This window comes from Necator americanus, chromosome I, assembly GCF_031761385.1.
Source record: "Necator americanus strain Aroian chromosome I, whole genome shotgun sequence".
Classification (NCBI taxonomy): domain Eukaryota; kingdom Metazoa; phylum Nematoda; class Chromadorea; order Rhabditida; family Ancylostomatidae; genus Necator; species Necator americanus.
The window spans coordinates 23,603,067-23,619,860 of record NC_087371.1 but is presented as its reverse complement, the minus strand read 5'-3'; the positions used below and the strand labels follow the sequence as shown (position 1 = coordinate 23,619,860).

The 16,794-nt window shown below is 38.5% G+C and overlaps 1 protein-coding gene across 2 annotated transcripts; it reads left to right on the top strand.

Moving 5' to 3' along the window:
- Positions 1-576: 576 nt before the first annotated feature.
- RB195_006633 (uncharacterized protein) lies at positions 577-16,513 on the top strand (the record flags this gene model as incomplete). 2 transcript variants are annotated; one of them, XM_064179826.1, is made up of 20 exons in its annotated part: positions 3,777-3,916; positions 4,036-4,139; positions 4,458-4,515; positions 4,949-5,038; positions 5,130-5,171; positions 5,246-5,291; positions 7,678-7,780; positions 7,841-7,944; positions 8,010-8,059; positions 8,138-8,165; positions 8,226-8,357; positions 9,550-9,648; positions 9,709-9,811; positions 12,824-12,900; positions 13,243-13,311; positions 14,035-14,188; positions 14,241-14,296; positions 14,689-14,746; positions 16,272-16,372; positions 16,439-16,513. In XM_064179826.1, the coding sequence occupies 20 exons, from the start codon at positions 3,777-3,779 to the stop codon at positions 16,511-16,513; spliced, it is 1,689 nt and encodes a 562-aa protein (XP_064036752.1). The 2 variants fall into 2 exon arrangements, with proteins under 2 accessions (XP_064036751.1, XP_064036752.1); XM_064179825.1 differs by lacking the exons at positions 3,777-3,916; positions 4,036-4,139 and adding an exon at positions 577-592 and having other exon boundaries at positions 8,010-8,165.
- Between the last annotated feature and the right edge of the window lie 281 nt (positions 16,514-16,794).

The following is a 16,794-nucleotide window of genomic DNA, read 5'->3' as shown; positions in this document are numbered from 1 at the left end:
ATTTTTGTGCTACGGCCTCAAGGAACATTGTTTTGTTTCTACCAGTCTCCTTTCTGGAATGTTCTCCAGCAAATATTCGTGATTTATCGATACATTACTACCGTGAAAGTACCTTTTTTGCTGGAGAACCTTCTCGAGAGTTCTGGGAAAAACAAGAAGCATGCTTTCTCTAAGCAACATTTTCTACGCTCGTAAGTCTTTTAAATGCCGTGTGGCAACGCAGCAAAGATTCCATCAATTATTCTCTACTATTTCGCATTTTCTCTTGAAATTTGACAGTTCGTTTCTCTTGGCGCAGAGGAGAAAGTTATTTGTCTTCGAATCGTATTGAACACATTGGAGTCATGTTATCTCTCTTTATAGAAATTACCACTTCCTTTTATTTTCTTTGTTTTTTTTCGGTAGAAAATACCGCAATATCCTTGAACCAGACATGTTACATAAATACTTAAAGTTTGAACAAAACCTCTTTGCCCACGAATCCTGCCTTGCTCAGATCCTTTAAGTTCAATACGTCTTTTTTCAACTGAGAACAATCGCCGACGGGTGGCATTTTCCTTTGTTTTTCAGATGTAAATGTTACATGAACTCGGTAAGTTCAAAAGCTTAGAATCTCTTTTTTTTGAAATATTCGATAACCTCAGGGCATCTGGGACAATGTGAAAGAAATTTACTGCAGAATGTGCAGTAAATTTCTTTCGCAATACTTCCAGATGTGTTTTCCCTCCATAAATATCGGCGATTCGATAAAATTTCGAAATTGCGGCTTTCGCTGTTTTCTTTTAGGGATCAATTTCAATAAATCGGTATAATTTTGGATCGCTTTATAGAAAAAAGTCGTCCCTGCTCATATCAAGCGAAACGTGGAGCAATTTACCGCATACACTATCGACGAAAACGATCGACAGATAATCCGCACTGGAACAACATGGTGGTGGCATTGTGAATAGCGTGCGCCCGTTATTTCACCGCTGCTCGTGAACAAAGCCTCGTTTCCGATTGCTTTCGAGGTCGACCGGATCTCAACGCCAACTGCTGAACACAGGCCTCGACCTCTATCACTACTCTTCAGGACTCATTTTAAAGCAACTTTTCGAGGGAAGAAAATTTCGGACGCAACCTGATAGCTCTGAAAGAGGACTCTTAGCGCAGGCTTTAATAAGCTCTCGAATGTATCTGCCTCATAGAGCACGTACTGGCGCGCGCGTCGATCCGGGTATTATCTTTGACGAGGCGATCGGCAGCAGTGTAGTGGGGAAGCCCTATATTAATTTAGAAGAGAGCAGTGTGCAACCATGCGTGTCACAGCTCCGCACCCACCACTGCAGTGCCCACCTCACAACTCTTCTTTCAACGCTTGAAAGCGGAAGGCGGCACTTCCCTATAGGTGAGAGCGAGATCCACGGCTGCTCCTCGCTCAAGGACGGCCAGCTGTTACTGTCCAATCATTCGGTTTTTGCTAAGGTTTTTGAATCTCACCTGGCCACGAAAAACGTTCCCTGTTCTGCTTCTTGCAGAGAAATATTGCGAAATTCATTGAATTCAATTTTAGATCCGTTTTGAGATATATTTTCATTGTTTCCTCTCCTTTTCCTTGACATTTTTGTGGAGCAAAGAATCTTCGGTTGATGAGCAGTAAGACATCAGCAGTAGAGAAAAACTCAAACCACAAGATGCTGACACCCAGATTCTTTGAATTAACGTATTCATGCTCGCAAATTGCTGAGAATGCTTAACAAATTATTGTTGCCCATGTTATTTAGAGGAAACTGGGAAAAATTTCTTTTTCAATTTCTTCGCAGTGTACCTATAGCACCTGTCTCATGATTAAGCCTCTCAATTTCATCTAAATTCATCCCGCGTGGACAATTGTTCTAGTAATAAAAGTAGAAATAACGATAAAGATCCTGACTCTGCTGTTAACTTGATCCACACTTAGCCATGAATCGAAGCTGTCACCTGATACTTGTTCGGGAATGCCCGGCAGCCAGATGCAGCAGCATCGATTCATCCTCAAAGCACATCCTCTACAGTACTCGGCGACCGCATTTTCCTCGCCGAACCGGACCTTCTAAGTGCTCTAATTGTGGAAAAGAGAGTTTCGTCTCTTTTCGTATCAACAAACTATTCTATTTACCCACCGTGCATGTTCACCCATCGCATGTAAATCAACATTTCTGAGTCATATGCGCATTTAATTTGCATTTTTGTGGTAAAGTCCTGTCCAGGGCGTTAACACGAGATTTGCTCATTCAAAATTTCTCTTATGTTTAACTCCTCCCTTTTTATTTGTATTCTCCTATTTTGGCTATTGAGTGAAACATTTTCTTAAGATATCGGCACACACTTCGTATTATTTTTTAAATTATTCTTAAAACTGCAAATAATTTGTTTTCTGCTGTCTGACAATTTTATATATTCAGTGCAACGCTGTTTGAATCAATCGACTCCCACAAAGGATTCTAAATTTTAATTCTCACCCAACAACCTAAAAGAAATCCTCCAGACAATTATTTCCTCTTCTCATGTACGACACATTCTTTTTCTTTCTACTTTGATAATTGAGATGTAGTTTTATTTCACAGTAATGATTTGTATCTCACTCGATAATCGCCGTGAATCATCGCAATACACAGACATGGACCCTGACCCTTTTGTAATATTTTCTATCATCTTTTTTTTTTTGCAGTTGAACCGTCATGATGCATAGATTTTTCGTCAGCGGGATCTCCATCACCCGGCAAAATATTTAGATGTGCACTCGGTGATGATTGATGATGAGTGGATTTGTCATCGAGGTTTCGCGGATTTAATTTTATGGCTAGAATAAGAGGGAGCGGCAAGCAGAACGCAGTGCCCAATATAAATACAATGTTTGCTCTTACTTTCATGATTACTGCACATTGTACTTTCCTTTAATTGCTTAAGTGGTTACAGTTTTGTCGTTTACCCTATTCAGGGCAATACAGCTGAAAAGTACGATAGAGTTCATGTTAAACACCGTCTTTCATTTCCACCTTTCAATTTCAGTTGCGGTTTCATTCTAAATTGTTGTATATTTTTTTCAGAAAAATACCTTTCATCTGTTTCTGATAATGCTATTGTACTGTTCTTTTCGCTCCTAGTTGCTCTAGCCCCTCTTTCATTTGATATGCATCTATTAAAGGGCTCGAACATTATTTATCTAAGTAGTTCCAAAAAAAAAAACTTTTCGGGAAAGAATGCAAGCACATATCGGTTATGTTCAGCCGATACCAAGCCATTAATAACCAGTTCGACGCTCTATGAACTCTGTGAAAGCGAAAGGAAAATTTCTACAAACGGGGTCCATCCTGGGATTTTAGCCTTTCTGCTCGAAATTGTCTCCGAAAGTCTCCTATGTGAATTGTGTAATTACCAGTTGCATTAAATCTACTATTCTCTTGTGTTTCAACCTTTTCTACGATAGCGCTCCTATTCTGAGCCCACCACAGTCCATATATTCAAGTTCCATCGATTCCCATCATTTCGTTGACCGCGCCTGACCGTTCGGCGATCGTTTGCGGCGGAATCCAATAGCGGTATTACATGGCCGACGATTATTATGCATGGCAAGACGCTCATTGCTTGTCCGCTGCTTCGTTTCTGCTGCCCGCGGCCGCCCCTACCGTATCCATCAGCACCACCTCGCATTCCCCGCGCTCGGAGGCTCGTCGCACGGGGGACGTGACAGCCGTGTGTCAATAGCGCTCCAATAGTCGGCAAACACACACACTCCAAATCGGGGCCCCGGATCAATGGCAATGAGGACATTATTTGAGTTCGAAATCGATGACAAATTAGTCGAGTCCTCGCCGACGAGGGACTGTGCTGTCCTCCGTGCGACCGTCCACGGGAATCGACGTTCGGAGGGATGTGATGTTATTGAATGCGGAATGTGTGGCGGAATCGAAGCTAATTTCCGGGAACCAACTTAGCTCGCCAGCAATTATCCATCGAATTCGTTTGTCTGTCTTTTCCAATTATCTGCCGTTCATTTATTTATGAGTAATTTAGCGGAGGCGCATCTGTCGCTCGCGGCTTTACACTCACGGCATCTCGACCTACTCGACTCCTCGATCTACGTAGTACACTCTCCCATGTTTCGTCTGTAGCTCAAGGTACATTCCTTTAGTTGTCTGTAGTCACTTCCATTGTTAGATCTCTGATTTTAGTTGGTGACCTTTCATGTTCATAATTGAAAGCTTATATCCTAGAAACCTAGCTACAGAAAAGAGATATAACACTGAAATAAAGATTTGCAGTGCAAAATTTGCAAAACTAGCAGATAGTATTTTGTCGTCGAACTGAACTGCTACTCGTTTCTTCCATATTTGCTTTACAACTTAGAGATAACTACTTTTCTATTCCATGGAAATGTATCACAAATATATGCACATAATCCGTCCTAATCCCACTCTACCCACTTTCCATTCCAGACCAACGTGGAAGACAACGTGACGACTTCCCAACGAAGATGTACGAGGACATCAAACCGTGGGAATTTGTACATTCATAAAGTGGTTTAACGTTCAAATACACCGTAACGAGATGTCTTTTGTGCATTTTGCCTATTGAAAAGCCAGTGAAAACGGGCTTAGAGCGCCCCGCGGTATTAGAAATTCTTTGTGAACACAACGAGCAAGCGCACTTAACCCTGAAAAGAAAAATCGGGCAACGCTTCTCATCGGCTCGGGAGATATGTATGACAATGTCACATCAAACAATCCACTGAGGCCATGACTCGTCATCTCGTCAGGCGCGGTTTACCATAGGATGAGCTCGGCGGCAACGAGAATTGCTGCTGAATCACATGGAATTTTGGGGGGATTTTCGGCTCGATAAAATCCCCGAAATTCGAACAGTTACAAATGTAAAAATGGACACAATTACAGTATATCGAATAGATCTCTTTTTTGTACTTTTATAGGAATACAATTGAGTTTTTCAATTCAAGAAGTCGCGTCAAACATTATGATGCGGAGGAAAAAATCGTTTTCCTCTTTGACTATTCTACCAAGTGAGATTTAATTCAATTGGATTTTTGTTGACGCTGTAGCATTTCTCTGGAAATTTCTTTTTCTTTAATTTCTGGAAGCTGATAATTTTAGACCGGTTAAGCCTTTTGAAGACGGAGTAAATGGACCATTATTGTGAGTTATTTGATGTTTTGTGATCTAGCAGTGTCTCTAAGTACGTTACGGTAACCTCTAATTAACGGTTTCAGAAGCTCTGGTCAAGAAATAATCGACTGGAGAGTTTTGCGTGAAATGGTGGGTTGAGCAAATACAAAAATATTTGCTTATTCTTGTATAAAGTTGTTGAATACTAGATATGTAATATCACTGGACATAATATTTGTACATATTTTACATTCTATAATATGTATATAAGTATTATTTTCTTTATTTTGTTGACATTTGAATTCCTTTGAAACTCCCTCCCTTCTGCCCACAAATTTGCATTTAACTCCTTCTTCTCATAGTTTACTTGTCCCGAACGATTCCACTTACACTTCTTATACGTGCGGGACGATGCGTTCACATTTCTCCCGTCTAGCGTTAAATGTGCTTATTCGGAACACTTTTTTCGTTTTCTCTGAACTATAATTTTCAAGTATGAAAAAAAGCACGAAGAAAAGCAAGAAGAAGCCCAGATATGATAATACCAATCGTTTTCTTTTTCTTTTCTTCTCCCTGTTTTCCTCAATTCCAAAAGAAAAAACAGAATAAATGTACCAGCGAGCAATTCATCTACACTGAAAGTTTTCTTAGATATCAGCGATTTTCCTTTAATATCACACTCTTTGCCTCCCGTTGATTTGACTCGGAGAGAGATGAGATTCTTGTGTTATTGTCCACAATTTGATCTATGGATCTACAATTTGATCATTAATTATTGCGCAATCCTCTACCAACATACTATGAATATGTGGGCACCAAATCTCCCGCTTTTTGCTAAAATTGCTTTTTTCATCCCAAGTCAACTATGCATGACAAATAGAATCAATGTTTTAATGAGATTATTGCAGAAGTAGGCGACTATGAATAAAATTTTATGTATCACATTGGTAATGCGATGCTGTGACTCAGAATTTTCTCAAATCTTCTCTCTTTTACATCCATAGCAGTGATTTTTAGCGCTCGAACATATAGCATAATCACGAAGTGTGGGTACTGTAACGAAATGTGCATAGAAATTGAGAAAAAGTGTCATAAGATCAATATGAGTGGTATAATAATAATAATATAAGAAAATTTCGGCTAAAAACAAAACAACTGAGCTTAAGATTAGTTTCATACCACACGGGTTGTAATAAATAGGTTCAAGACCGTAGTTCGCAGATTTCCCGAATTTTGTTCATAGACCAGTCATAGCGAAACCATCCGGGATATAAGCACAAATATATCTAAATAGTGGATACACGGTTTATCTGCACATATACAAGTATTTGAAACATGTATACATAATGAAATCCTAAATTTCGTGCCATCGCTTTACAAAGCGCTCATGGGAAGTCAGAGTCGTTTCTCTGTTTACGAGAAATATACCTCAACTTCGGGATGAAGTAAAACCAGCAAATTACTCCAAAAAATAGGAAATACCAAGACATTAGGGGATATGTCAGGATAAAGTTTTCAACACTGTAATTTCTGCGCTAGAATCGTAAAAATAGCGTGCAGCTCGCTCTTTGTAATTACTTCTCATGTTAGTGCAACAACAGATGCCAACGACCTCATCCGGATTAGTTTTGCCTCCACGGACAGCAAACATTCCTCATCGAGGGAAGATTTTCTATCATTTTTTTCGTCTCCCTGAGGATTTTCGCTGTTGAAATCTTCTCTTTGAAGTGGCGGCTAGAATTTTAGACTACAAATTTTCAGAGGGTCTATGATTATCTCATAGCTGAATTTCATCCCCTGTTATAATGTGAAATTTCTAAAAAGTATTTTGTTAGCTTCCTTCCATGAAAAGGGATTTCGGCCACATTTTTCCTTACATTTTTGCTCTCTTTTCCATGTATATAGATTTTTCTTTATCGCCAAAGCTCAACGCTCTTTTTTTTCGCGATAAGCTATCCATTGTTTAGAATAGTGTGATAAACTAAACAGGGTATGTCTCATATTGTTATTTCTAATGTTTACTTTATAATGTTCTAAGTTTTCGAAGTTTCATTCGAGAATAAAATATAGGAATTCATTTGTTTCGATGTCTTCATTTTCCCTGATTGATCTAATTATTCACATCCGTACTTTCTGGCCACTTAGCTCCTGGAATATTTAAATTTAAGAATTTTATTTAATTTTTAATTTATTTAATTTAGTACTATTTTGTCGATAATTTTTTCGCTATCTAATTTCCCTCGTTAGTTAACCTGGTTCCTGCTTTGAAGCACTTTAAATGAAGTGAATTTATGAGTAAACAAATAAATAGAATTATTTTCATAGCATTACTAGTGTACAAAGAATCGAACGGGAAGGGTTTTTAAAATATTTTATAGTAACGGCTTAATGTACGAATTGAAAGAAAATGAAAATTCCTTAAAATTTAATTTTAAACGACAGTAATTGTACAAATATACAGAGCAGGTTAAGAGAGTTCAAAGTTGCATTTCAAGGTGTCATGTTGAAATTTTATGCGAATTTCCCCGTGTTCCAGAAAAAGGAGAACAAATGGGGCGTGATACGTCATCCGATGGTGTTAAATTTTGTGAACGAACGTCTGCTCGATTGTGCCTTCTTCTATACTTTGCACGTTTTAGGTAACATCTTTCTAATATTTTTCTCCTATTCGTATCCAATAACTACCGTATTTTTTCTAGCGTTTGCTGTTTTCCTACTGCTGTTGTCGTCGCACATATTCTCTAGTACGCCTGCTAAAGACATTGCAGTTACCGCGTTTATTATGTTGTTTTTGTTTTTTATGGTAAGCTGACGTTGTTGTAAAGAGCAACCCGAAGCAGCCAATTATCGGCGGAAAGTGTTGTTCAGCTGCTGAAAGGCGCCATCAAGGCGCGTATCTCGCATTCGATCTCTTTCTGGTTCGTGATCGCTTACTCCTTCAACATTATTACTTATGCTGCCACATTTCTCTACGTTTGGCTTCCAACAATTTTCAGCTACGACAATTATCATGAGGAGCAAAAGGTTTGGTCTTTTTCGACTTTTCTCTTTGATTCAAACCTCATAAAGCCTCCTTCTTTCCAGAAAATAGTCCTTTGGTTCCTGCCAATTCTAGCAATTATTTCGGCTTGGGTGAATTTTCTTTATATACTTCGAAAGTCTCCTTATGGTATCTACATCTTTATGATGGTACGAATTCTGCGCTCATTTGGACATGTGAGTTTAAGTAGATCTTCACTACTTTCTTCCCCCAGCGTTCTTTTCGTCGAAACCTCCTCTCACAAACGAAACGCGTGAAACTAGAACTATTTACCATTTCCTCGTCAGTTTTAGAGCGTACAAAACCAGAAATCTCCAGAAAAAGAAAAAATGTGTGCAGTAAAAGGTGAAATATTATATAGGTCACAATGACTCAATCCAAAAAAAGTTTACGGTAGGACTGTTCCCCGCTCTGTTTGGCTGAACAAACCGTACCTCTTGAAATAGGGCCCAGTCTCGTTTTTAGAACTATAGCGCCATTTCCTCAAAGTGCATGAGGTAAATGAGTCAATAGACGCTGCAACATGGTAGCAATAAGGTATCAACTTGGAAATTATTTCCTTTGTGAACATAAATTTCCTTTGAATTAAATTTCAGTTACGTCAAATCCTATTAGGTCTTGTGTGGATCATTTGATGATGTCTAGTGCCCCTTGATTAATTAATGTAGATTACTAAAATGGGTCATAGTACAGCTCTAACATGCTAAAGGAAAAAAGTGTGGGAGGTCTCCTTATTTAAATATCCCACTTACAATATTGCACTCGAACTCGTTTGTAACTCACTGCATTCAATGATAATGAGGCTATGATTTTGAACAGAGCAGTTTAGGTGTATTTATATTTTCTGTAATGAATCGAATCAGTATACCAAAACTACCAAAAAATCTGATTGATTTCATCCGAAAAAAAAAATTAATGCTAGAAAAATGAGAATTTTAGAGGAACATAACATAACATATATAACCAAAAAAATATGTTCCAGACAATTTTCCAGACATGACAAGGCTAATGGTGCAAAAAAAAACTTCTTTTACATCAACCCAGAACTTTGGTAGTTATGTAAGATATGCAGACAACGAAAGCCTCATGATGAGAAACATTAACATTTTTGTTTTCTGTCACAATAAAGTTCCTTATTCCAGAAGAACATGCACCAAAAACTACAGTTTATGTTTTGTTGACTTTGTCAATCAGCTGTCTTCTAAAAGGAAAAAAACTTAGCTAGATTTATGTAGGTCAATTTATTAACTTACATAACTTCCACCCATCACGGAGACTATAAAACTGCTCCTCTGGTGGGCAGTTCATCAAACAAATGCTATCGGGATATTCACTCTAGATGGATCCCAAAAAACACGAGTATTGTAGATCGCCACCATCTGGATTCCCACATTGATTGCGTTCTCGTTCGCCTTCCATCTCATCATGAGGGATTCGGGCACGGAACCGTGGGAAAGTTTTGACAAAGTAAGCGTTTTGTGGCTGAGGATTTTGAGAGAATTCTAAGATCAAAAGGAATATTTTCAGATCGAAAACGCAACGGTGATTCAAAAATTGTTCGTTATTCTTCAAGCGATAACTAAGACTTCTACGATGATGATAGGAGAGGTCGATGCTAACGACATTCTGGGTTCGTTCTCTTCGTCATATCCGCCTTGAAAATGGCACAGATACAACAAAAATGTCGGGGAAAGAGGTGGAAGGAATCTTGTGCGATACCTTAATACCAACAAATTCTAACTACTTAATACTGTCTAGGCATGCGGAATGCAATGGCAGCGATATCCCTAATCATTCAAGGGAACCTGTTGTGATGTGGTATTTTCGATTCCGAGCACACAACATTCGAAAAGTCCAAATGAAAAAACTCGATATCTCTAAAGTAAGACTTGTGCTGGCTGGGAAATATATGTAGGCGGCGTCAAATGTGTTCAACGGGAGGACCGCTGCGCGTGAGTCGCAACGCGCCTTTCCTCCTTTTTTCGTTGTCACAAGGACCCACCGCCCCCATCTGGTTCAGCATATTCGACTCCGATGGCGTACACCATGGTCTTGTCATCTATGTGTAATTTATGATCATTTCTTTAAAATTTCGGCTGCTCATTCCGAACCATCATGTTGTCCAAGATCTACAATATTTTCTTTTCTTTTGTATGATATGATGGGAAATATAATGCCTTCAAAATTTACCATTCAACCATTTTTTTCTAACTTCTAAAACTAAGTTGATCCGAAAGTTGAGCTAAGAGGGACAATAAAGTTCCTACGATTCGAGATGACTCGTTTCTTTATCGGATAACCTCATTTATAAGAGAATTCACTTCATTTCGACAGAAATCCAAACAGACCATCACGCTTTTTTGCTCAGTAGACGGAATCTGATTCTTATTTATCTTCATCGGAATCCATTATTTCAAGACATGCGTGGTGCATGATGCATGTTTTGTTGACGGACGCGAATCAACAATCACACGAAGCTTAAGTGGACAGTGATCTAAGAATAAAAGAACGTTTGAATGTTAATTCTAGAATGAGAATGAACGTTAGAGCGATAATCACTTCTGCAGCTGGTCACCTGTTTTACATTTTAAAAAAATATTGAATGTGAGTGGACGTGACAGAGGAAAGAAGAAGCTCAAAAAAAGTACGAAGTACTGTATCGGGGACTAAAACGTAATATGAGCAGAAATTGAATAGATCACAACTGTAAATGTATAAAATATGCACCATATGTGGATTTTAATTTTACTCACGGCAAAGTGTAAACCTAGTAATAAACAAGTGAACAGCTGTTTAACTGTTTAATTAATAACATTAGTTAGAAACAGAAGAACTGAGACACTCAATGCGAATCAGACTACAAATTTCCCTGTACGGATGATCAATAGAAAAGCAGAACAGCCCTTATGATCCTCATGCAGGAAAAGAAAACAGGAACCATATTTTTTGCAGCCTATTAATTCTTGCGATGTATACCTTTTGATCTTTCCTACAATAGTACCTGAGATTGGTACTATCTGGAAACTTAATTTCTTCTCTGATCAACTTTTTTTTAATAAGTTTTTTGTCTTCTTTTAAATAAATTAAGAACGAGCTGCCCCTATACCTCTAAGACCTAAAGGAATTTTTCTTTCACTTTACATCCCTGGTTCACATTATTATTCTGTTATATTGGCATTAAAAAAAAGAAAGAAAACCTTGCATTCTTTGAAAAATTACTGAAAAAATCCACTTAAGCAGCATTTTCAAAATACAACATAGATCAGGGGAGGAAAAAAGAAGCAGAATAGAAGGAAAAGAACTTTGATATGAAGTTTACCTAACAGTAAACCAATGCTGCAGCATTTCTGTCGATGAATGCCCGAAAAAATCATTTTCTTTAGTAATTGATAACTGCCACGTATAAAATGCAAATAGTATGCAAATGCAATGGAATTTGGAATGATAATTTTTGGATATGAATAGAATAAAAATAGAATATAGATAGAATGCAATAGAAGTAGAATAGAATACACTTTGGAATACTAATTTCTTGTTCAATCGAATCTTTTCCTTTTGAAACATGAATTTTGAAACTCTAAAATCAATAATTTTTTCTGCTGAATTTTTGCTTATTTTGAAATCCAACTTTTTTGCTGTCTGTTCGTAGTCACTTTTTTCCGGCATTTCATAAATTGCAATTGCATTTTCTCGTAAACTAAAATCAATTTATTATTTAAGAGGATTAATTGATTGTGCGCTCTCCGTCACTCCTCAGGTCATTATCAACGAATAACGTATGCGTTGCTAATTACAGTCATGTCCTTTCCTTATTAGGTGCAAAATAGGAAGCCGCAATTGCTTGGCGCTCGGCCACCGCATGCGCCTCATTTCCTGCCGCACTGTCGGGATCAATTAGCGTTTCTGTCATTGGCAGATGGATGTTATGGCACAGAGGAATCCTTAAAGGTCCTAAAGTATCTTAAGGATTATCATTCGTGAATAGTCAATAGGGAAATGTCTACAGAAAGTCTGACAAACTCTAAACCGGGTCTACACGATTTGTGTAAGAGTTACTGTATTTGATAGTGCTAAGTGCGACCACATCCGACCTATACTTACTAAAGTTTAGGACTTCACGGATTCCAAATTCTCTAAGATTCTGAAAGCTTTACCCTGAGCTGGGCTTATTTCTGTGGAAAATTTAACAAGGAATTAATCCTAGACTATAGGATTTCAGTGCAAAACGTTACATTTGTAAGATTTTCACCTGTATCCTCCCTAGGAAGGAGCAACTCCACTTCTACCCATAAAATGCGCTGTTTACTAGCAATAAACATATTTATTCAAATTTATAAATCTTAACTACTAATGTTACTAATTTATAAATAAATATGTGATCGCATAATGAATAACATAATGTCACACTTTTTCGTGTATTGTTTTTCTCATGGAATTAACGAAGAAACATAACAGTAGTATCCTACGAAGTCAAGGATTTCAACAACTGCGAACTTTCTGCTTTGAAAGCTTCGGTGCCAAAGACTTTTGGGTTATCTTTGCACCTGTTCTAATTATTTTCAGTAGAAGAGATGTTTTAAGTAATGGATGAAGGGAATAAAAGCTGTTCAATTGGTGACGCTCCTAGATTCATTTCATTCAGGAACCCGTCAATGGATACCCAGCATACTTGTACTCGTCTTTGAGATCATCACTGTTATACTGTTGATGAACCTTATGGTTAGTGGTATTTATTTCGATTATCGATCCATCACTATATAATATTTCTATTTAAATCTACGAGTATTTCATGCGGGCTAATACGAGTGTAATAGTTTTGGTATAGTGCACGTTTACCCAGATTTGATGTAATCATTGCTTCTTTCGCAACAATATATTACAAATCGTATAGTAATGTGATGTGGTATCCATTGTAAAAGCCGGTTCACCACGCCAGCTGGGAAACAGCTCAAGATTCCCATAGTCGACATTTGATTTGGTAGAAAAAACCTGTAGATATTTGTTTTGGAGGATGACGTATTCACATGCGGCATTGACGATCCGAGAGATGACATTTTTCAGGTTTCGCTCGCAGTGGGAGACGTGAGCGATCTGCGAAATTCGGCCCAAGAGAAACTGCTCAAAATAAAAGTATGTGAAAGTTGTAAAGTCTAATTATTCATGAATAATTAGTCCCTGCTAATTCTTTCGGGTCCGACGGAATGAAATATCTACTGATCCTAGCACTAGGAACAAGAAGCAATGAGTCGTTTATCCGACGAATAGCTAGATCTCACAATGAGGTGCCACTACAGTGTTTGTGTCGAGATATCAACCAAATAATACTGGACAGCACAGCTTTTGAAAGACTATGGTGATTTTATTCCCATCGTATTTTTCCTTCCAAAAACTATTGAATTTTATTTATCCTTGGAAATATTTGATGCGCATCCTACAAACAACTTCTCCAAACCATACTTTGCTGTATGCTTCGTTTCATCGCAAATGATTCACTGAACATTTCACAGAACTAATGCATTGATGCTCAGAAAAATCCTCTTCTTCATAGGACTGCTGCAGAGGTATACTGCTTGTGAAGTGAATTCAGCAAATAATAATAATAGCAAATAAATAATAAGTAACTCGAATTCACCCCTAGACCAAACGAACTAACCAAGCACTGAATTTGTGGGTGCTTCATGTTATTCTCTAAGTCTCTCTGCACCTCAAAGAATATCCACAGAAGCGAAGCTAGATGAATTTTTTTTCAAGCACAGCTAACTTCGTTACTGTAGGATGAATACGTTAATATGTGGATTGTCACTTTTAAGGACGACTAAGAGGCCTCGAATGTAGTAGATCTCATCAGTTCAGGTAAATTTCGTCATTGAAGCCCTTCAATTGAGCGAACAATTTGGTGTTGGAGGACTGCCACTACATCCACTCCATAAGAGAACAACGAACAATGTGTTAGTGATTCACACGGACGGAAGCTACTTCAGCACCTACGACCAGACCCTTCGCATAGGTACTTTTTTGGATATGGTACCCAGCGATGCAATGATTTTAGCAGAATTCAGGAGGTGAACGACATGAACTGATCACTGCACGGACTCTTCGTGGTGACAAAGACAAGGTAACACTCTGGAATAATTCTTCTTATCTAAAATCTGATGCGTTTAAAAGCGGAGCCACTTTTACACATGGTCATCACTGAACCGACGTTAATTCGGGTTGTGGCGACGGATCAGTGGCGAAGTCATGCATTAGCGCAATGCGGAGCCTATCATCGCAGCACAAGTTCTATCTGCACCATCGTGAGTCGCGTCACCGCTGCACGTCTTCTCCGCCGCGCGTCGCGTCAGCAGTGTTGAACATGTTCCACGGCGATCATACATGCGCATAACCAAGATGAAATTGGGATAAGATGCCTACGTATACGTACAGACACAGATTCATCCTCTGCACATGTCTCAGACAACATAGACTTCGAGTATAATACTTTTTCCTTCAATAACGACTTTTCAGGCTTATCAACTATCGTTTCTAGAACCAGGGATGAGAGTTCGGGTACATCCATTGCGAGGTGATTTTTAATCATTTTTCAAAAAACGGGGTAGAACACGCAGTGTTAAGCGAAAATGTACATGAAGCCGCGTTCTCGTCCATGTAGATTGCAAAGAGTTACTGTCGCGGTTGCAACAGGTTTTCTCTTTGTGCAATCATGATGAAATAGTGTTTGCACTGGATTTTCGAGCTTGCTGCAATCACCACCTTATAGCGGTTGCACCAAGTTCAGAGCTTTGCGAAAGAAATCCCTTCATGACGTATTCACTCACGACGCGCGCTTTTTAATTTTCACGAAGCATGGAACCAGAGAATTATTTTTGATCGCTAACCAATGGAATGCTTTTGGCTCTTTTCTCCTTGTTTTTGATTATTCTGATTTTCGTCGCTCTGCCTCATGTGCCTAGTACTGATTCCGAATATACCACGTGGGCTCTGTAATGAAATCGTATTTTGGAGTGTTGAAAGTTGTACGTGAGGAGAACCATGTTTCAGAGCTCTCAAAGTTTTGTATGGCCGGGTAAGCGCAGTCAGTAGGAGCTTCGACTGTTACTACACGATCAGTGGTTCGAAATTGCACTAGAGCCTTTCATCCATTCGTTTTCAACGAAGCCTCTCGTCCGCCCGGGTCGATAAATTCGTACCATACTTGACAGGAGGATAAAAACACTGGGTTGCTACATCTGTTGGCTCCGCAAGTCACTCAATAGGTCAACACATATTAATGAACTTCAACTATTTCAAACTGCAGTTGAATGCTTTGCGCATCCCATGCAGATTGACACGCCAGAGACTTTATCTTTTGAAGTTTTGCATGGAGCACTTGAAGTGTTGATAATAAAGCGATCTTCTCCTTGAGATATGAGTCTTATCGCGAACCCAACCGCTTACGCAATTACATCACAAATCAGGCGGTTAAGAACCAATCGTTCTTTCCTTAGCGTCCTCTATTTAGGCCCAGCTACAAAAACTCCATGATTTTTTCTGCTCTGACGTTTAATAACACCGAGTTTCTTATTCGCAAATCTTCGCTTTCGTCCTCAGGTGAATAAAGAGGAAAAAAACTATAAAATGCTCGTAAAAACCAGCCTTTTAAGAGTTCGGACGCATTCATGATTTCTGCACGTATCACTATGGGGCAGAAATGGATAGTAACGGTAACCGCGATAAAGGAACTTGATGAGACTGAGGTATAGTACCTGCAGTATGATGTTGCTATGGCTATGTAAAATTACGCTGCGATGTGAAAAGGCTGACAAATCATTAAATAATCAATGAAAAAATAAATAATCAATAAACAATAAATGCAATCGTAGTTGCAAACATTTCAAAGACCGGAGAACATACAACAAAGTCCTACTATGTGACTAATTAGTCAATTCAGTCGTTAGTTGGGAACTCTAAGCACACTGCAGCACTCTTCATGGCAATGTGGAATCTTGGTGAACTTTGAATTCACCCTCGTAAACGATGACAGGATTTCCCCCCAAGCATTTCAAATAGCAGTCACCTACCGACTCATTTAAATTGACACAAATGTTTAGGACGGCCACATTCTGTCTTCTTCAGTAGCTGTACGATGAAACTCGTCGAAACTATTGACTCTGGAATTCCAGAACTCGAAGTTGATACGGATAACTACGAGGTACATAAGCACTGTACTACAACTTGTACGGATGACATTTTTCTACTTGGATATTTTTCTTTTAAGGATTGTGATGGCCTTATGCGTCGGTACGCGAAGTGGATCATTGGTCTTGACTGGACAGGCTACATCGATATGTGAAACGGAACATAATTACATGTAAAAGCATAATAAATTCTCTAACATTTATACACAAAACAAATGCATGAAAAGAGAGCTAGGGTCTACGACAATACCTGCTTAAAAGTGTAACCTAACAACAGCATTTTAAAAGATTTAGACACTGTTGTGTTTTCATAAGAACAATAAAAGGCCTTCTGAAAGCTGATAAAGTACATCAAAATAACAAAATATAGCGATAAAAATTGTAGATCATGCATAGGGTACAAGGAAAGCTAAAAATGTAAAGAATATGTGGAAGT